The sequence below is a fragment of the Muscardinus avellanarius genome (assembly GCF_963383645.1).
Source record: "Muscardinus avellanarius genome assembly, chromosome: 3".
Classification (NCBI taxonomy): Eukaryota; Metazoa; Chordata; class Mammalia; order Rodentia; family Gliridae; genus Muscardinus; species Muscardinus avellanarius.
This window is the reverse complement of record NC_137788.1, coordinates 109222313-109245050: the sequence shown is the minus strand read 5'-3', so window position 1 is coordinate 109245050 and position 22738 is coordinate 109222313. Positions and strand designations below refer to the sequence as shown.

General features: G+C 39.2%; 1 protein-coding gene across 10 annotated transcripts in view; it reads right to left on the bottom strand.

The window, feature by feature from the left end:
• The window catches only part of PDE4DIP (phosphodiesterase 4D interacting protein), a gene marked incomplete at both ends in the record, with an annotated part of 180290 nt that overhangs the window by 108479 nt on the left and 49073 nt on the right, over nucleotides 1–22738 (bottom strand). For 9 of the 10 annotated variants that reach the window (XM_080692738.1, XM_080692727.1, XM_080692730.1 and 6 more), the window contains 4 exons: nucleotides 3593–3710; nucleotides 3997–4172; nucleotides 4317–4440; nucleotides 7486–7562. In XM_080692738.1, coding sequence (XP_080548864.1) covers nucleotides 3593–3710; nucleotides 3997–4172; nucleotides 4317–4440; nucleotides 7486–7562 — 495 coding nt within the window. Of the gene's footprint in view, nucleotides 1–3592; nucleotides 3711–3992; nucleotides 4173–4316; nucleotides 4441–7485; nucleotides 7563–22738 lie in introns of those variants that run through there. The other variant, XM_080692731.1, reaches the window with a different exon arrangement.

The following is a 22738-nucleotide window of genomic DNA, read 5'->3' as shown; positions in this document are numbered from 1 at the left end:
GTATTTCTACCCTCATTACCACTCCATTACATGCCAATATCTTTTTTTTTTTGGTGGTACTGGGGTTCCTGGATGCCCTTCTACCTCTGGGCTACACTCCCAGACCTATTTTATACTTTTTATTTGGAAACAGTGTCTCTTAAGCCAGCGCGGCTGACTTCGAACCTGCGCGATCCTCCTGTCTCCACCTCCCAAGCGCAGGGATTACAAGCGTGCGCCACCACGCCCAGCTTACATGCCAATATCTTGTTGGACTATAAGTCCTTGGAAAGCTAGGACCCCCTAGACTGAGTAACTGGACCATCTTCTGGAGTGCATTTTGGAAATCCATGGCTGGTAGGTGTTCTTGTATTTATTGTTAGAATGATAAATGGATAAGGAGTTCTACATAACTTGCAATGGGCAGGACAAAGCATTGTCCCAAATTCAAACTGATGTTCTAGTGTTCCACTGGGCATTTGTAGAGGTATTAAAAATAATCATCTGAACCTAAAACTTAATTCTGTTGTCTATGTATGTGTGTGATGTATAATATGTACTGAATTTTCCATGAATAAAACATCTGAATTAAGGGAAGAGGTTTTATTTGGAAATTTGCCACTTGCTCATTACTTATAGTATAGCCACTAGCTGTTTTTGAGTTGCCAAACATAATATACCTGGGTCACAGTGGAATTGGAAACTCTGACATTCACAGTGATTTACATACAGGAACAAGTGCCTGAGTTTCTATGTATTTTCACATAGTTTTAACTAAGAATCTGTATATGAAAATAAACATTATTTTACTATAAATTATTCTCTTTTCTGGCTCTTTTATATCTACCTAGCAGTTATTTTGAGTGCTCATCTGAGCTAACATATATAACATTTAGAGAAGCAATTGGCACAAAGGAAATGCTACAATATATGCTGATGTTATTTCTACATAAAAGTTGGATACTCATCAGATAATTTTAACTACACTTGGAAATTGTATAAACGAAATTCTGTCACTTCACTTCTACATGTTCTTTTTTTTTTTTTTTTTTTTTTTTTTGCAGTACTGGGGATGTAATCCAGGGGCATTCTACCTCTAAGCTACACCCCATTTTTATTTCTTTATTTTGAACCAGGGTCTCACTCAATTGCAAAGGTCCTCACTAAGTAGCTGAGACTGTCTGTGAACCACTATCCTCCTGTCTCAGCCTCCCAAATGCTGAGATTACAAGTGTGCCCCACCATGCCCAGCTCCCAGCCCTATTTTTTACTCTTTATTTTGAAACAAGGTCTCACAAAGTTGCAGAGTGCCTCACTAAGTAGCTGAGGCTGGGCTCAAACCTGCAAGCCTCCTGCATTGGTCTCTCAAGTACTGGGATTACAAGCCTGGGCCACTACATCCACCAAAATTTAAAACCTGGGGTGGAGAGGCTTGGGGTGTATCTCAGAGATAGAATGTCCTGAGTTCAATCTCAAGTACAAAAAAGAAACCAAAACAAAACTTTTTCAAGAGTCCTGTACGAAACTTTTATATATTTCAAAATGTCTTTCAAAAAACCTACAAACCTAAAATAAGAAATCAGATGCTCTTCCTAATATGCGAAAGCTAAGGAGAAATGGTCATAGGAGGAACTTTGATGAAGAATGTGATTCTGTAGATGAGCAAATAAGGCAACCTGAGAGGATAGGAGGGAGGAAGAGGGAAATTCTCTAATGCACATGATGTACTTTAACAAACATAAGGTCAATCACTAAGCCAAGCATGAGAAGGAGGGAGGGGGAGGGAATGGAGCCGGAATTGGGTAAGGGCTAATTGGGTGATATGTTGCATGTATGTCTCCACCATCTTGTATCCCATTAAGATGTATGACTACAATACACCAATTAAAATTTTTTAAATTATAAAAACCTACAAACCTGAATTTTTATTTGTATCTATCAAATTATGTGCACTCACATAATTTCTTGAGGGTTTTTTTTTCAGTACTGGAGATGGAACCCAAGGGCATTCACCTCTAGGCTACACCCCCAGCCCTATTTTATATTCTTTATTTTTAAAACAGGATCTCACTGAGTTGCAAAGGACCTTACCAAGTAGCTGAGGCTGTCAATGAAAAAAGATCCTCCTGTCTAGGCCTCCAGAATTCTGGGATTACAAGCATGAGCTACCACACCCAACTCTTGAGTTTGTTATTCAGAATTTTTCAACTAAAATGTATCCATACTCTAAAAAAGTTTACAAATGTAGCCAATACAGTAAATTTCTTATGCTTTCATTGAGGCCTAGGCACTCAGACTGCCTACCTCCAAGTGAGAAGCTTCACTGATTTGCCTTTAATATCTATTAACATTGATAGGTATTTTCTTCTATTATCTATTAATACTTGATATTATCATATCAAGTATTATCATTTTTTACATGTGCCATGACATGGAAAAGATTGGGAAGCACTGGTTCAAACTAATTATCATTGTTCTTTTATCCTGACTCCAATTTTTGTACATGTGAACAACTAGGGTTAAACCACATCTTTTATCATTGGTCTAAGACCAAGATAAGAATATAGAATATGTGAAAAGTGTTCAGCACAGATATAGTCTAAGGTTCATTCAGAAAGCATATTTTTGGTAAAGCAGAAAGTTGAATGAAATCCAGGTGTGGTGGTGCATACTTGTAATCCCAGTGTTGGGAGGCTGAGACAGGAGAATCCAGGTTTATGGACAGCCTCAGCTACTTAGGCAACTTAGTGAGACCCTGTTTCAAAATAAAAAGAATTAAAAATAGGGCTGGGGGTGTAGCTTGGAGGTAGAATGCCTCTGGGTTCAATTCTTAGTACCACAAAGAAAGAAAAAACAATTTGAATTGAGAAGAGTTCCAAAAGTAGTCATAAAGATGAAAATAACTGCAATTATTTTGCCACAAAAGGGCTCTTTCTTCATTATTAAATCCACATTCTATATTCTATATAGCTAGAAATCTCTCCATGTGGTTGGCCAAATTCTAAGATGATCCTCATAATTCTCATCCCTGGTATCAACACAATGTATGCCCCTCTTTGGATATGGGAAAGACCTATAACTTGCCTCTAATAGAGAATGGCAAAGATAGTGGAATGACCCTGTATGATTGTGTTGTGTTTGTGGCAAAAGTGAGTAGATTTTTCAGATGTAATTAAGGCTTTTAATCAGTTGTCTTAAGATTGACCTAAAGAGATAGTATACTGGTGGGCCTGGCCTAATTCAGTGAGTCCAGAAGTTAAATAGGCAATCATTTGTCCTTTCCATGGTTTGCTGTGAAGAAGAAAACTATAACTTTTACAACCACAGAGAAATCAATTCTGCCAGCAACTGGAAGAAACTTGGAGGCCAGTCCTTCCCTCAGTACATCTTCAGATAAGAAAACCCACTCCTCAATTTCAGACACATGAGACCCTGAAGAGGGAACCCAGCTACTCTGTGTCTGGGCTCCTGACTCGCAGACACTGAGATAATAGGCACATGTGGTTTTAAACCACTAAGTCAGCAGTAATTTGTTGCACAGCAATAGATAATGAAACATTAAAGCTTATGAGGACACAAAACCGGTGCCCAGGACGTACAGCCCAACCCTTACCTGCACTTCCATGCTAGTAGGCTCCTCCAGCAGATGTAGCAGTTGCTGTTTCTCTTGAGACAGCTGTTCCACAAGCCTTTCCTGAGCAGTCAGGCTCTGACTCAGTTCTTCAATTCTCCTTCAGCAAAGAAAAATAAGAACAGATCTCTCACTTGCCACCATTTAAACACTTTGTTGTTTTATCCATTATTACCAGGGCTCCTGACTCCCTAGAAGTGAGATTTCTTAATGGATATCATTGAAGACTCAACACTAAAAAGATCTTTGGTCGTGGGGCCAGAAAGTCTTGGAAATGGTGAAGGTTCCACTGTCAGTCCTAACAGGGATCAGTGTGGCTGCTGTACACTCTGAAAGCCTTGAGAACAGCAAAGATTCACAACGAAAAGGGCAGCAAAGGAACCTACTTGTCCCGCTGGGCCAGGGCCTCAGTGTATTGGTCGGGCTCGACCTGGTCCCTGGGTACATCTTCCCTGTCCTTGGTGACTCCCTTCAGTTTCTCCGAGAGCTCCAGGTTGCACTCTTTCTCTGCCTCTACCAGAGCTGCCATGCGTGCTGCTTCATTCTTTGCTAGCCTGGATTCCTGCACAAAGAACAAAAACCAAGAAGCTGTACAGGTCTACTTAGGCTAGGAGCTCTAAGACACAGCAGAGAGGGGGAAGCAGAAGGCCAGAAGGTAGAGCAGCTGGGAAAGTGGTAAAAGAGGACCTTTGCGACTCCTCCCCACCTCCTGCAGAAGCTGGATCTTATTCTCCAAGAGCTCATAAACATGCTCTGTCTCCTGCTGCCGCTCCTCAAACTGGCGCCGGAGTTCAGCTTCATTCTGGCTGTTGAGATTCTCCACGTCAGCCCTAGAATCACAGAGTGTCAGTCACTCACAGCCACACACGTAATTTTGCAAGTGTACTCACTGAGGTTGCAGAGTCACACTGAGAAGAAAATGAAACCTTCTGTCTTCTGCAATACTTGTGAAGCTGCTCTGACCCATCTTTTCAGAGGATCCCTTAAAAACTTTAATCTTGTGATACCCACAGAGACTTCATAATGGTTTTGGATTCAAAAGAAGCTTTCTTTTGGAAGGCTGGTAAGCACCACCCATGTTTGCTACCATTTGTCTTTGGACTTTCCTATTTAGACTATTCTTGAGAGCACTGCTAATTCCCTTTCTTTGTTTTTATAGTTTTGTGGTACTGGGGACTGGACCCAAGGCATTCTACCTCTGATCTACAACCCCAGCCCTATTTTATTTTATTTTTTTTTATTTTGTAACAGGGTCTCTGTGAGCTACCGTGTGCTGGCCTTAAACCTGCAGTCCTCCAGTCTCAAGCTCCCAGGTAAGCACCCCACCTGTCTTGCTGCTTAACTTTTAAAGTGTTCCTCCTATTCCAGTCAGGAATATCCACTTGGACAGCCACCGAAATCCCCTCCTCCTGCACAGCCAGGAATGCATAGTAGACTATCCTCAACTTGGGCTACCCATCCAGTTTTTCATGGTCCTATGCAGAGAGAAGACTTTTAATCTATGGGAGCTCAGGATTTGGGTGGAGCTTTGGTTCTCTGATATCCCTAGGAATTAATGTCCAGGAACTAACATGAATCAGGTAGCGTATCACCAGTTTATTTATAGCAATCAACAGCTGCCCTTGGATCTGAGCATTAGAAATTTGGGGGACAGTATCAGATGCTGAATGATCTTAATTCCAGTTGGGTTTTATTCCTGTTCTAAGCCAAGTGTTGAGAACTATAAACCATCTTCTTGTTCTGAGGGCAGAGAATAATATTGGACCTTTATAGGTTCATAAAATGTCAAACTCAGTGGTACTTCCATATTTGGTTCAGGTGTCTGTGTCCTTGGAGAGCAAAATGGGATTCCTTGGTTGCTAGTGGATACTACTCAATATCTCAGAGGCTACACTTAGCTCTCTTTGTCATTGTCATTACACAGCCTGTGGGGAGTATGAAAGTCTTGGTTATACAAGGGACAAAGTCAAGGAAATCACTCAAAACTCCAAAACAGGCAGATCTCGGGACTCACCAACCTTTACTTTGACTCCACATTCCTTGATAAATGCTAGAGACAACCACTGACTATACTCTCTAGAAAACAGAAGCTATCTATTTGCTGAGTAATTTGGTCAGAAATCTTTAAAGGCTGGAATTATTGAGAAGGCAGAAAACCCTAGAACTTGATGTCAGCAGTTGGCTCCACCACTAATTTAAGATTTCAACTCTCTGTATCTGATTTTCTCATTTTGCAAAATAAGATTATGCCACATAAATAAATTTAGAAATGGCATAAACATTGTTTTAAAGCATTATATAAATCTCAAAATTTATTATCTGTTATTATAAATTTTTCTAAGACCCACTAGCTCACATAATAATGTCTTAGTATTTAATAATGCCTGTATACTGTATATAATTGATTATGGTTTTGAGTTTTCTGATCTTATTATATGTCATTATAAATATCAAGAATTGCCACGTACATAGAAGAAATGTCACATTAGCTTAAACATATACTGATCCCATGATATAATCTGGAAATATTTTGACAAATTTAAGTAATACTTATTTGTTTTTAAAAATGATTTTAAGGCTGGGCACAGTGGCGCACACTTGTAATCCCAGCGTTTGGGAGGCTAGACAAGAGGATCGCACAGGATCAAAGCCAGCCTTAGCTGAGTGAGGCTCTCAGCAACTTAGACCGTTTCCAAATAAAGTATAAAATAGGTCTGAGAGTATAGCCCGGAGGTTAAAAAGCCCCTGGGTTCTACCCCCAGTACCACACACACAAAAAAATGATTTAAAAAAATTAGCTAGGCACAGTCACACACACCTGTAATCCCAGTAATTGGGTAACTGAGACATGAGGATTGCAAGTTCAAGACCAGCCTTAGAAATCTGGGGAGACCCTGTTTCAAAGTGGGGAGGGCCAACATTCAGTTGCCAGTAGCAAATAAATAAATAAATAAATAAATAAATAAAATTTAACAATATAAAGAGAAAATAATAAAGTCCTGTTCCCATTACCAACTAATTTTACTCCTCCTCTACTGTAAACAATGTTAAATAATTTGGTAGTAACCTTCCAGTTTTTCCTATGCATCATTAAGCAAATATATGTATATGCAGAAAGACCTGTTTTTCTTTACTCAAAGGTGCTTGCTTATACTGTGTACATTACTTAGTTCTTTCCTCTTACTTAGTTTATCAAAGACTTTCCACAGGGACAATAGTATAGGGATATAGCTCATTTTTCTTAAATTACCACAATAGTAAGCCATAGGGTGGTTTACTGAAACTTCTTTAACTATTACCTATTGATGGATAGTTGTTCCTAGTGTCTTGTAGTTATAGTGATCCAGCAAATATTTGTCCTTTTACACAAACACCGTTATTTAGAGTCCTCCTAGAGATTATTTCATAAAAAAATGTTTTTTTCACTTTGATAGTAACCACATACCAAAAATGCTGCCACAATTCTTACTCTAACCAAAAGTGTGTGTGTCCATTTCTCCTAATCGTTATTATATATCACTCTTAATTGATCGATTGATTGATAATCTCTGATAAAGGTTATTTGCCTTTGTCTACTTCTACTAATAGTAGAAGCATTCACTGTTTCCTGCCTAATTCCTTCCTGTTTAAGTGAAAGCTTAGAGTCTTAGATGAGGTAGGCGTACCAATCTGCGGCAAGTCTGTCTGACCTAACAGAGAGCCCACGGGAAAGAAAGCACATGAATCCATTGTTTCAGCTCCTGAGTTGTACATAACATTCAAATGCCATTTTGCTTCCAAAATCTATGGGTCACAGATTAGTGAGCTGGACTCTGGAAAAGGAACAGAGTTCATCTATTCATGCCCCGTTCTGCAGAGTTTAAACTGTGACTCACCATGTTTTATCCAGGTGCTGTTTCTTGTCCTGAAGTTCTCGTTTCAGGCTCTCTACTTCAACCTTCAGCTCGATGTTCTGAAAAAATGCACAGATACTCATTGTCATTAGCTTTCAAACATCCTCTGTCCTGGAACCAGATTTATATCTGAGGCTGGCCTTGGTCCATAGCCTCTCATCTCGTCTTATCCCTTTGCATAAATGTGAATTCTAATGGATCAGAAAGGGCAAACCAACTCTACAGCTTCTTACTCATCGTCCCAACGTGGCCTCTAGTAGATGAACACTGCCCGAGGCCTTTTAAAACATCAGAAATCACAGAGTACATTAAAACAATTCTTTCTTACTAATACAGATAGTATTTGGTTTTCTAAAAATCAAATTTCTAAATGTGGAATATTTTTAAACACTTGGGAATTTTTATTTTTAATATACTTTTATTGGTACACTGTAATTTAATTATTTTTGTAAAGAGTCTGAAAATGCTTTATCGTTAAATCACACTGTCATAAGCTAAGGTGAGAGGGGGACTATGAGGGTAAGTCTATTCAGCCAACATTCTTTTTTTTTTTTATTGATGTAAGGCAGCAACATGGAAGATTCTGGCAAACAGAAAAAGGGAATAAAAATATCCCAAGGGAAGTAAAGTTTGAACAGAGATTTAGTGAAATGCGCACAATGTGTGTGATGCAGATTATGAAATCTGGTGTGTGGTAAGGCACCAGTATAGAAAACAGTTTGTAAAAATCAGGCCGAGTAGAGATCAGTAACTCATCAGGGTCCTTTTGGCAAAAGTTTGCAATGACTAGGTCTTTCTTGATGAAGGAACTTGTGGTAGATGTAAAGAAGATGGCTGAGTTGGGCAGCAACTGACCAGAACAAGGGTGGGAACTGTCTGAGGCCAAACAAATACAGAAAAAGACTAAATAGAAAAGAAGACTAAAAGGACATTTCCAAAGCAGAATCCATAGGGCTTGCTGACTTGCAAGGTTTAGATTATACTAGAGGGAGGAGCAAAGATGATGCTGAAATTTCTAGCAGCTGGGTGGTGATGTATACTCTTAACTAAAATAGGGAATAAAAAACAGAGGACCAGGTGTGTGGTGGGGAGAGGACCCAAGAAGGATTCTGCAAATGTTGGCTGAAGGACTACTTTACCTTGCATTAGAGCTGAGGGTACAGAGATAAATTAGTCTTTTCCCTGATGAAGTCCATAGCACAGTATTAAGAAAAAATAATGTTGTTAACAAAAAAAAAAATAAGGAAGCTTTTACATCAGAAGCAACTGATAATACAGTGTCTAAATACAGAAAGGCACATTGTGGATAATAGAGCAGTAGGAAGGCATTTACCATTGCCATATAACAACTGTTAATGCTTAGATTTCTTGGGGTCCAAGACAATATGCTGTGCCAGGGCCTCACCCACTGTATGTATGAAAGATTTCATAACCTGCCTTTTCATAGATAGTAGAAGAAGAATGCTAACTGGGAACAGGAGAAACCTTGTTACAATATTTGAGAGTTACTGAGAAAGAATTTTAGAGCTGTAAGGGAGTTAGACTCAAGGCATTTCAGATTATATTGCTAGAAGTTTCTAGTCAGTATACTGAAAGAAATGTTAGCTACTCTCACAAGGCAACAGTGCTTTTGGCTTGGGATAAAACATAGGTCGAGGTCAAATGCAATTATAACTTCATAACTTCAAGCCTTATATCATTTAAGAACAAAATGATGGCTTGGCTTTTTCAGCATGTCCCTTCAAGTTATTATTTTTATGAACACTAAATAGGGTTATGTGATTTGGCAATGAAAAATATAGAAGTTCAATTTGAATTTTAGGTAGACAATAATAAATTTTTATTATAACTATGTTTTTAGTCAGGTTACCGGTAGTGCATACCTGTAATCTCAGTACTTGGGAGACTGATACAGGAGGATCATAGTTTTGAGGCCAGCCTCAGCAACTTAGCAAGATTCTCAGCAACTTAGTGAGACCCTGGTTCAAAATAAAAATGAGCTAAGGGTATATCTCATAGATCGAACCCCTGGGTTAAATTCCTAGTACCAAACACAAATAAAATAAAATAAGCATGCTCTTTGTAATATTTGGGACATAGTTACTAAAATATTGTTTGATACTGATACAAAATTCAAAGTTAATAGTGTATCTTAAATTATTCACACCAAAAGATGAACAACTGTCATGTTAACAATTGTCAGTGCTAACCCCTGGCAAGTTAACAATCAAATATGGCAAAGCATATGTCAATTTTGTGTGAGGAAAAGGTCCAATATCTCTTTATCAATTGCATGGCTTGGCACTATAAAAACTACTCATCTGTTCCAAATGATTGATCATTTCAATAGAGAACTTAATGACCAGTTGCTATGTCCCCAGCATTGTGCTTAATAGTAAGAGAAATAAAAATGTTACTATGAGAAATAGTCCTTAAGCCAGAGACCGTTCATGCAGGTGAAGTGATATGCATCCTATCATATTCCATCACCCGTAATGTGGAGATGTTCTTACCTTTATCAGTCATAACCTGCCACAGAGGGCTATGAAAAATAAATGTTTAATTGGTTCATGTAAAGGACTTAGAACAGTGTCTTGAACAGTATAATCATCATCATCAATAGTGGCAGAATTATCATCTGGGGATAGATGATGGATTTCCCTAAGACCATAATATTCCAGATAGATTCAATATTCAGAATATGATGTTTGTGAGAGAGGAATCCTATGTTTATGATGATTTCTGCCACCAACTAATTCACTTTTTAACCTTGGGTAAAATTATCTAAAATTTCTCTACCTGAAAAATGACAAAGGGTAGGTAGAAAAAATTATTTAGATCTCACATGAAATAAAATGTAGTCTTATAATTATGAAGTTTTAGATTAATGATTTTCCTTATGCCTGTTAACTGTTTGCTAAGCCATCTCAGAGGTCAACATGTTTAAACAGAATTTTTTTTAAAAATCTCATTTCTGAAAACATGTGAGGATTCAGATGACTGGATCTACATGAATGACTGTGACTAGCTCTCAGTCCTGTGAGGTAACACAGGAAATCTCTACTAGACACAAATATATCCCCAGAAGATCCCCTGAAAAGTCCTCTATTGCCATTTTTGCATGAGAAATCCTGATTACCTCAGTGAAATAAGCATAGAAACAGATGTGGGAGCTCTGTGAAGCAGTGACTAAAGCAAGAAAAAAATTAGGTTCAAACTTTGTCTCTAATACTGCTAGATGACCTTAGGCAGGTTGTCTAAGCCCCAGATTGTGTGTGTGTGTGTGTGTGTGTGTGTGTGTGTGTGTGTGTGTGTGTGTGTGAGAGAGAGAGAGAGAGAGACAGACAGACAGACAGACAGACAGAGACAGACAGAGACAGACAGATAGACAGAGACAGACTTGGAATGGAACCCAGGACCATTCTACCTCTGAGCTACAACTTCCAGCTCTTTTGATATTTTGTTTAGGAACAGGGTCTTGCTAAATTGTTGAGAGTCTTGCTATGTTGAGAGACTATCCTCAAACCCGTAATCCTCAAATCTCAGCCTCCTAAGTACTGGGATCACAGACTTGTGCCACCATGCCTAGATTGTTGTTGTTGTTGTTGATATTGTAGTAGGAATTAAACTCAGAGGCATTCTACTGAGGGGTGGTCTCAAATCTGTAATCCTCCTATCTCAGCTCTCAATGTGCCAGGATGATAGGCATGTGCCACCATGTCTGGTGCTTTCTTTCTTAATGGAAATAATGACTATTCCACAGGGGATCTTGTGAGGATTAAGTGAGAAAATGTGCAAAGCATACCTAGATTCAGAGACCTGGCCTCAACACTACCAGGAAAATATTTAAATCTAGAGGGAAGAAAAATGAGAGAAATAAACTAGAAAAATGAGAGACACAAATCCTAGATTAAAAAGTGAAGTCTTGCCAGGTGTGGTGGCACACACTTGTAATCCCCGCGCTTGGGAGGCAGAGACAGGAGGATTGCACAGGTTTGAAGCCAGCCTTGCTGGCTTAAGAGACCCTGTTTCTAAATAAAAAATATAAAATAGGTCAGGGAGTGTAGCCCGGAGGTAGAAGGGTTCCATCCCCAGTACCACCACCAAAAGAGAGAGAGAGAGAGAGAGAGAGAGAGAGAGAGAGAGAGAGAGAGAGAGAGAGAGAGAGAGAGATGTCTTGGATTAATTTGGCCAAAGACTCAGATCTTTGAAGACCTTAGCATTTATCTGCTCCATATCTCTCATTTTAAAGATAAGAAAACTGAAACCAGTAGGGTCACAACTAATGTAAAAGCAATAACGGAATCTAGTATTCTATGTTAGCATCCATGCATTTCAGCCAGAGAGACCAACTCAGAAAACAATGCCCAATTTTGCCTGATTTAGTGGAATCTGTTAAGTCATAGAATTAGAGAGCATGTTTCATTACATTAGTTCTTGAAAGTCTATATGGGTACAATAGTTATAATGTCAAGAGCATAGATTCTAAAGACAAGAAGAAAGCTTGAAAGTCATCTGGCCTCTTTAAAAGCTTCAATCTTTCATCTGTCAAAGGGACTATAATGGTCCCAATCTCAGATGGATGTTAAGACCAAATGAAATAATGCACAAAAAGCATATTGCACAGTGCCTGGCATGTAGTAGTAAGCATTCAAAAAAATTTAGCTATTATTGTCTATATCAACAACAGTTTGCCCTCTCTGGCAAGGATAGCTGGAGTTTCCAAGCCATAATCACGGACTAAACTAATTTTTTTGTCATAGAAAGGAAAGAAAAATGTTACATTAAAGGTAAGAGTCCTGGGCACCTGCACATAAACACACCCAACCCAACTGGTCTTCACCTCTTCACTTTAGCTGTATCCTTTTGAGATAAGTAGCAGAGATAAATGAAGGAAAGGAAGGAGAAAATAAGGAAAAACAAAAAGTAGAATGACTTCTCTAGGCTTTAATATTATATCTATTCAAATAGAAAATAAGGTTTCTGAATCTCACACAGAATTTCTTTTTTTATTTTTTATTGGTGCACTGTAGTCCTACATCTTAATGGGATGCAAGATGGTGGAGACATACATGCACGCATCACCCAATTAGCCCTTACCCAGTTCCTGCCCAATTCCCTCTCCATCCCTCCTTCTGAATTTCTAAAATAGCTTTATTTCCACAAGATTAGATCCCAAATCTTGTGATCAATGATTCTACCAGATCAAAGTAATTTCATGGCACTACAAAATCTTACCACATGAAAATGCAAGCACAAAACACCTCACAGCACCAAAGTCTAAACCTTTTGTAACTTCTTTCCATAGAAAAAAATCACTTCACAGTTTATCACATTTATCTGTTCTCCATGAGTGACTATTCATATGTAAATGATTAAATTCTAAGTATAACTTAAGCAGATTCCAAATTAACTGCATTTGCTTATCATACCACCAAATCCGGTCAGCTCTTCATCAATTCAGTTAAGGAAATTTATGTAGTCAAAAAAGAGGGCTGGAGAGGACCTTTTTTTCTAAATGCCCCCAAAGGAGCATTCACCCAATTAACTCAAAGAGAAGTTTCAATGATAAAGCAAAAATTAAGTAAGACTACTGTCTTATTTATAAGACAGTATATATTTTCATTTATATTTTTATTTATGTTAGTATCTAAACATAGTCAATTATAGCCGGGCGTGGTGGCGCACGCTTGTAATCCCCGCACTTGGGAGGCTGAGACAGGAGGATCGCACAAGTTCAAAGCCAGCCTCAGCTGCTTAGTGAGGCTCTCAGCAACTTGGTGAGACCTTGTTTCCAAATAAAAGCATAAAATAGGTCTGGGAGTATAGCCCGGAAGTAGAAAGCCCTGGGGTTCCACCCCCAGTACCACCAATAAACCAACCAACCAACCAACCAACCAACCAACCAACCAACAAGCAAACATAGCCAACTATGTTTGAAAATTAATCATGATACCCTCAGCCCTATTTTTTATTCTTTATTTTGAAACAGGGTCTCACTTAGGTGCAAAGGGGCTCACTAAGTAGCTGAGGCTGTTCACGAACCACAATCTTCCTGTCTCAGCCTCCCAAATGCTGGCTAACAAGTGTGCACCACCATACCTGGCTTATTCTTTATATAATCTACTTTCTCTGAGTCTACAGCTTAGTTTCTCTTAATGGACCAGAGTCTTAACAGCAGTCCATGTTAAACACAGAGTTCCACTGAAATGATTTCCACACTGGTATTTACTTTAGAATTCAACAAAGCGCAAGTTAAAAGTAAACAACAAGGACCAATTTCCTAACTCTTTCTAAGTCTTCGGTTTTAATTCTATAAATTAATCCTTTGCTCATATAATTCATATATGGTGCTCTATTTTAAAAATAATATTTTAAGTCAGGAATGGTGGTGCACACTTGTAATCCCAGCATTTGAGAGGCTGAGATAGGAGGATCGCGGTTCGCAGACAGCCTCAGCTACTTAGTGAGGTCCTTTGCAACTCAGTGAGACCCTGTTTCAAAATAAAGAATAAAAAATAGGGCTGGGGGCTGGGCGTGGTGGTGCACGCTTGTAATCCCCGTGCTTGGGAGGTGGAGACAGGAGGATCGCACTGGTTCGAAGCCAGCCTTGCTGGCTTAAGAGACCCTGTTTCCAAATAAAAAAATATAAAAAAGAATAGGTCTGAGAGTGTAACCCGGAGGTAGAAGGGTTTCCAGGAACCAAAAAAAAAAAAAAAAAAAAAAATAGGGCTGGGGGTATAGTTCAGAGGTAAGATTGCCCTGGGTTCTATCACCAATGCCACAAAAAATAATAATATTTAAATTTTTCCCTAATAGAAGCCATAGTATAGTGAATTCAAAAATAAATAAATAAAGGTCATGTTTATTTTTTGGGGGGTGGTACTAGGGATTGAACCCAGGGGCATTCTACTTCCAAGCTATACCCCCAACTCTATTTTTTATTCTTTCTCTTCTTTCTTTCTTTCTTTCTTTCTTTCTTTCTTTCTTTCTTTCTTTCTTTCTTTCTTTCTTTCGTGCTGTGGATGGAACCCAGGGGCATTCTACCTCTGAATGATACCCTCAGCCCTATTTTTTATTCTTTATTTTGAAACAGGGTCTCACTTAGGTGCAAAGGGGCTCACTAAGTAGCTGAGGCTGTTCACAAACCACAATCTTCCTGTCTCAGCCTCCCAAATGCTGGCTAACAAGTGTGCACCACCATACCTGGCTTATTCTTTATTTTTAAAACAGGTCTCACAGCCAGGCATGGTGGCACATACTTGTAATCCCAACATTTGGGAGGCTGAGACCGGAGGATCGCAGTTCGCAGACAGCCTCAGCTGCTTAGTGAGGCCCTTTGCAACTCAGTGAGACCCAGTTTCAAAATAAAGAATAAAAAATAGGGCAGGGGGTGTAACTCGGAGGTCAAATGCCACTGGGTTCCACCCCCAGACCTGCAAAAAAAAAAAAAAAAAATAGATCTCACTATATTGCAAAGGGCCTCACTAAGTAGCTGAGGTTGGCAGTGAACCAGCGATCCTGTCTCAGTCTCCCAAGTACTAGGATTACAAGTATGCACCACCACGCCTGTCTAAAAATAAATACTTTTTAAAAACAAAGAGAAATGGCTTTTCCTGATCAAGTTTTAAAAAATTAATCCAAAATGTATTGATCTTTAATCCATGTGCACATGCCTGGAATTTTAGGAGGATCTGAAGCCAGCCTCAGAAACTTAGTGACTGAGCTAAGCCTCAACAGCTGATCAAGACCCTCAGAAACTTAGCAAGACTTTGTTTCAAAATAAAAAGGGCTGAGGGTATAGCTCAGTGGTAGAACACTTTTGAGTTCAATCCCTGGTACCCCAGTATCCCCCACCTCCTGTACACATGTACCAATATATTTATCATTAAATGTTGGTCATTACCCCCTATATGAGTGAGGTCAACAGTTTGCACATTGTCTCCACATAATACTAATATTCTACGAGACACTCTAGGAGTGGGGAAGGGAGAAGTTTAAATTTAAAAAGTATAATCACAGCCAAGAGCATTAACATGTTATTCAAGCTCCTATAAATCAGGTCCTCCACACTTTTCTATTTCTTTTTTTTTTCTTTTTTGTGGTAATGGAGATTAAACCCAGGGTATTATACACCCCCAACCCTATTTTTTAATTCTTTTTTTTTTGAAACAGGGTCTCACTAACTTGCAGAGGGCCTCACTAAGCAGCTGAGGCTGGCTGACAACCTGTGATCTTCCTGTCTCAGACTTCCAAGTACTGGGATTATAAGCATGTGCTTATAATCCACACCTGGCAAGGTCCTCCACACTTTATAACACTCTTGGTGTTGAATGGGACTTTAAAGGTCCCATGGAGAACAGTGACATCTAGCATATATTTCTTATACTCAGTATCCTTGCTCCCAAGTTGAGGAGATAAGAGCCAAAATTCCAAGGCATGGGCTAAATTCCAAGGAGCAGTGACCATTGTGAATAAATGCAAATATGTCCAGAACTGGAAAGATACAGAGGAGTGGAGGGGGTTATTCTAGATGAGCAAATACTGAGATAGAAATTGCTATACATCCCAAATGTAAAAGTGCCTTTCAGCAGCTCACTTATTTCAGCAAATTTGATAGAGGAAAGTTCTAACACATTGAGGAATGTCTAACACATTAACAAATCAGGAAAGTTGATCCATCAACTAATGAAGAGAAAAACAAAACAGGATCTATCCTTATGATGGAATATCACTTGGGCATAGAAAAGATACATGATTCAACATGGATAAACTTTGAAAACAATGGAGTCAGTCATAAGTACAATTTCATTTATATGAAATGTGCAAACTAGGTCAATCTTTAGGGCTAGGAGAGATAGGGGAACTGGGAAGTGTCCTAAATTGCTGATTTACATTTTTGTTTTAGTATTAACTTTGTGTTCCTTTGTGTGTGTGAGTGTGTGGTGTGTGTGTGTGTGTGTGTGTGTGTGTGTGTGTGTGAGAGAGAGAGAGAGAGAGAGAGAGAGAGAGAGAGAGAGAGAGAGAGACTCTAATCTGCAAGCTCTTTGAGGGTAAGAACCATGTCTTTTGTTATATGGAAGTAAGGAAGAAAGGGAGGGAAGGAGAGAGGAAGGAAGGAAGGAAGGAGGGAGGGAGGGAGGACGAGGGACAGGCAAGGCATGGCATTTCAGCATATATGATAAAAATTATTAAGCAAATTACTTATTAGAGATAAAGTTGCCCAAACTAAAGTATTGCTGTTGTCTTCACAGTCCTTGACCTCAAAGGGCACTTGGTGCAGTGAGGGCAGGTTAGGATACTTTTGATACATGGAATGAATTTCTTTTTTAGGCTTATCTTATACAATGGGGCCAGATAATAGCTCTCTGAAGCACAGAGAAAGCACATGCGTGTGTATGTGTGTGAGTGCGCATGGGTGGGTATGTGAAGGAAAGACAGAGAGCCTGGGACAGACAGAGGCAGAGTGCTCTTTGGCCAGAAGGCAGGCAGCTGACTTGTGAGATGGTAACATTTGTTTTTCTTTTTTAAATCAAATACTTAATTGCAATGCACTTACTCTAATAGGTATTGGAAAGAGCAAGACAGACACTGTCTTCAGAGATTTTACAACCTATGTTTAAGCAATTAAACAGTTGATGTAAAATGTTATAAATAGGAAAAAAAACTCAAAATCGGTTAGCTCTATGGAAGCATGCACAGGTGGTACATATAATTAGCAGAAGGTACACAGTGAATGCAGGTCCTTCATGTAACTTTTGGGTTTAGCTTCCCAAGAAACACTCCTAGAGCCCACTCAAAGTATTGCTTTTAGCATCTCAGTTTAATCTTTTATGGAGCAAGAATATAAATCTGATAAACTGCCAAGAGAAAATTAAGAATCTAGTACTTGGGCAGTGGTTTGATACAATGCCAAGTATAGGCCTTAGAACTCAACTGGCTTGGATTCAAATACCAGCTCTCTCACATTCCATCAGACAGCACCACAGATTAATAAATATTTTCAACCTTTTTTTAATGCTGCTGGGGATTGAACCCAGGAGCATTCTACTCCAGGCTATACCCCAGTGCTTTTTATTTGTTGTTTTGAAACAGGGTCTTGCTAGGTTGCTGAGTCTTGCTACTTGCTGAGGCTAGCTTCAAAACTGAAATCCTTCTGTCAGGCCTCACAAGCACTAGAATTATAGATATGTACCACACACCTATCTCAACTATTTTTTTTTTTTTACAATTCCATATACTTCATCTTCTTTATTCTAGAGGTAAATCACTTTAATCTACATGTTATGGTTAGATTTAGAATGTCCTCTGAAGAGCTCATGTATTCATGTTCACAACTGATGTAATTAAGCCACGAAGATTGTAATCACATCAAGTGCATGAATCCATTTTAATGGACTTACTGGGTGGTAACATAGGCAGGCAGGGCGTGGCTGGTCCCTGGGGCTTTGGCCTGAGGGACTGTACTTTTGTCTTTTAATCCCCTTTCTTGCTAATTCTCTTGATTCCATCCTCTAAGATGTGAGAGCAAAATCCTCTCTCTCTCTCTCTCTCTCTCTCTCTCTCTCTCTCTCTCTCTCTTTCTCTCTCTCTCTCTCTCTCCCTCTCTCTGCCTCCAATCACCATGCTCTGAGTTCCACAGACCCAGCCTGACATGGACTGAACCACAAAATCTCCAAAAGCTGTAAGCAAACACTTTTCTTCATCTAGGTTGTGTGGCCAGTTGTTTTGGGTTACAGCAGTGAGAATGTTAATACAGACACTAAATTTCAGTTCCTTTGGCAGTCCTTCAGACAGTGCAAAAATTAAATGAGAAGATTTAAGTGAAAATATCTGACATACAGCAGGTATTCGATAAGTGTAGTTTCTCCAAAGGTAGTCAGAGGCATGAAGCATAGAAGAGGTAACCAATTCTGGTCAACATGGAGTTTTGGAACCCAAGAAAGAAGATTAAGATGAGATGACTTTGGATTTGATACTGGGGGAGGCTGTACATGGGGGGGGGGTCTGTGGGGGGAGGGCAAGGAGTATATGAGAAATCCTTCTGTCTTCTGCTCAATTTTGCTGTGAATATATAGCCCCTCTTTTAAAAATAAATTTACTTATTTATTTAAAAAGACAAGCAAGAAAAAATGGAGCATACTGCCTGTTCTACCTAGACCCTGTATGCAAAGGTCCTAGGACACTTGCTGCCTCATGATTCACACTGACCTCCAGTTAAACTTTTCTTGGTGTGTCATGAGCTATTCATTCTCATGGTCACTCTTTTAAAATCTTGGTGGAGTCACCGAAGTTTCTGTTTATCTGCCACCCTAAACTGGCAACTGAGAAAGCATACACACAAATACCAGTGAGCTCAGTGATTCTCTTCCCCTCCCCAGTGCATTCCTTAGCAAGATGAATTTCTCTTATTTGGCTAGAGTCTCTGTGCACAAATAGGCCTGGATGGGCTTAAATTTAGCAAAGCACAAGCCCCTGCATACGCCAGGGGTAAGGCTGGAGTCCCAGAAGTCCCCAGGTTACCTCATATGGAGACAGGAACCTGGTCCTATTGAAGCTGTTGCCAGGGGTGCTCAAAATGATTCGCTTCTCTCAGCTATTTAAAAACTGAATCGCATAGTAACTATCTTTTTGCTTTCCTTGACTTCTCATAGAAATTTTTTCTTTGGGCAGTAGGTACAGAACACATTTTGGAGTATAAAAACTATACTGACAGGTTTTTGTTTCTTGGTATTATAGATTTAACTCAGGGGCATTTTATCTCTGAGCTACATCCCCAGCCCCATTTTAAAATATTGATTCTGATATAGGGTCTCACTAAGTTGCTGAGGATTAGCCTTGAATTGGCAATCCTCATGTCTCAGTCTCCCAAGTACTGGGATTACATGTGAGTGCCACTATAGCAGGTCTATATTGACTTTTCTATAGATAAATTGGTATGGCCTGTTAAATATTTTTAAATTATCTGTGGTCTCTAACACAGTCTGATGTTTAGCCCCAAATTCAGCTTTCAATTCTGGATTGACACATGCTCTAATTTATTCTCCAAGGAAAATAAAGCCACTCATAGGTGTTTGGCAAAATCCAGGACAGTTTTTCTTACATTCAAGCTTATGCGAAAAACTGGACTCAGCCCAGCATGGTGGCACAAGCCTGTAATACCAGTACTTGGGAGGCTGAGACAGGAGAATCACAGGTTTGTCTCCAGCCTCAGCAACTTAATGAGGCTCTCAGCAACTTATTAATACATTATTTCCAAATAAAAGATAAAAACAGGACTGAGGGTATAGCTCAGAGAAAGAATGCCTCTTAAATTTAATACACACACACACACACACACACACACACACACACACACACACACACGACTCTAACAGCTAGCAGTCATTCCTTCTTTGTAAACCTAGCTATATCTTAAAGCCAGGTTCTATGATCAGGCAACTCTTTTAAACTTAGACATCTGTGTGGACCAGCAACAGCCCTTACACTTTAGACATTAGAGCTGTGCCATCCAGGATGGGTGGCACAAACCACATGTGTCTGTTAAACCCAAGCGATGTGACTAGTCCAAAAAGAAATGTGCTATGAGGATTTGAAAAGCAGTACACACTTGTGGATTTCAAAGACTTGAATCTGCAATCCTCTTGTCTCAGCCTCCCAAGTACTGGGATTACATCTGAGTGCCACTATACCAGGTCTATATCGACTTTTTTATAGATAACAAAAGAACACAGACTCTCATTAATAATTTCTAAATGTTGACTTTATGTTGAAATAACATTGTAAATATATTAACATTAATGTCACATGTTTCTTTTTATCTTTCTTAACATGACCACCCGATCATTTAAAATTACCTGTGTAACTTGTGTTACATTTCCTGACAGCTCCAAGAGGTTAGGGAAAAGATGAACTGGCTTTAAATACATCACGGGAAGACATGCTCTGACGTGCTGTGGTCTGAATGCACCTTAAAGAGTTTTGTGGGGTTATGGCATTTATCAACCTCAAAACACAGAAATAACTCTAGCTAATTATGACTGCAAATTCACTCATATAAAGCAAAGTCACCGAGAAGGGGGAATAGGGGTCAACATTCCAATACTGCTCCAACTGTGTTCAGGTGCTAGACTGCAAGTTCACAAGGACGGGGACTCTCCCTCTATTCTCATCACCATATTCCTAGTGCTAGTACCGTGTCTATATATAAGATGATCATATATTTATCAAACAAATGGATGTTGTTAAAAATAAAAACAAGACCCACTAGAAAATGATTCACTGTCAAGAATCTCCTCTTCTTACTCTGTCCTTTCCCCAACTCTTTTGAACTTAAACATATGTGTGGACTAGCTACAGCCCTTACACTTTAGACATTAGTGAAATACTGTTTCAAAATAAAAAAAAAATAAATGAAAAGAGCTGGGTGTATGGCTTGGAGACAGAATGCCCCTAAGTTCAATCCCCTTTAGCAAAAAGATGATAGATGATAGATAGATAGATAGATAGATAGATAGACAGACATATAGATAGATAGATAGATAGATTCTCATGTATTTATATCTGAAAAGACAATTGCCAACTAGAGATTAAATCATATCTACTAAATAATGTACCTAAATTATAATTACTGAAAGAATACAGACATTGAAAAGATATTAGAGAGTGGTGGCGAGGAAAGTCCTACCAGACTAGGTAGACTGAAAAACAAGGAGGGTTTGGATATGTAGAGAGAAAAGACACAGGTATGCCAGGTATGAACAAAAAGGTGTTCGCACTAGGAATGTTTGAAAATTCATATGGAAGGAAAGAAGCTTGGAAAGAAGCTTGTTTCCTACCTCAAAGAAAATGTTGAAGCAACCAGAAAAAAAAAAAACCTCTGAAAGTCTCCTACTAACATATCTATACATCTCCCAGCACCTGTGTGGACACACTGTTTCTTTCTATTTATAACTACAGATTCACTATGCAGGCTTCTATCTAAAGCCACACCTTCTCCTTATGTCTTATGTCCTATTTACTTTTCCTTTAAAACAAACAAACAAACAAACAACACTGTGAAAGTCACATCCTCTCTCTTCTATCAATATTTCACTTTCAAATGAAAAATTCTATTGATATCTGAACATTCTATTATCCATCTATCTGTTTTGTGTGTGTGGTACTGAGGATGAAACCCAGGAGCTTTCTCTCCAGGTTATACTCCCAGACCTATTTTATACTTTATTTGGAAACAGGGTCTCACTAAGTTGCTGAGAGCCTCACTAAGTAGCTGGGGTGGCTTTGAACCTGTGCGAGCCTCCTGTCTCAGCCTCCCAAGTGCTGGGTTACAAGCGTGTGCCACCACGCCCAGCATCCATCTATCTTTCAAAAACATCCTGTATGAACCTCACACCCTAAACAGTTACCGTCCCATTTCTTTGTTCTCTTTTCAATCAAATCTCTTGGACATCATCATCTATACTCAGTAACTCCAGTCCCTTTCCTCCTGTTTTTTTCTTCATCTCACTGCAGTCAGACACTTACCTCCACCTCTTCTCCCAAACTACTTTTGACAGAATCAGTAATGGTATTCGTGCTGCTCCATGCAAAGGTATATTCTTAGTCATCACATCAATCCAGCTACCAGCAGCATTTCAAAAGGTTAATCCTGCCCACATCCATGATACGCTTGTTTCATTTGGCTTCAGGACTCCAGACTCACTTAACCAGTCTGTACTTTCTCTCTCCTTTGCTGGTTCCTCCTCTTTTCTCCAAACTATTAATGTTAGAGTGGTATCACCACTTTGTATACAATATTCTTTCATCTTCCTGTTTAAGTCAACTTTATTAAGTACATGGTTTGATGAATTTTAACAAATGCTGTCTTGAGAAATGACCCCCACACAGTCGAGATATAAAATATATGTATCATGCACACAAGTTGCCATGTCCCAGTGGTGCCAATCCTCTCAGACCTCTGGACACAGGAAACCATAGATCTGCTTTCTACTAAAAGACTACTTGTAGCCAGGCGTGGTGGCGCACGCTTGTAATCCCCACACTTGGGAGGCTGAGACAGGAGGATCACACAGGTTTGAAGCCAGCCTCAGCTACTGAGTGAGGCTCTCAGCAACTTAGTGAGACCCTCTTTCCAAATAAAATAGAAAATAGGTCTGGGAGTTTAGCCTGGAGGTATAAAGCCCCTGGGTTCCACCCTCAGTACCACCAAAAAAAAAAAAAAAAAAAAAAAAAA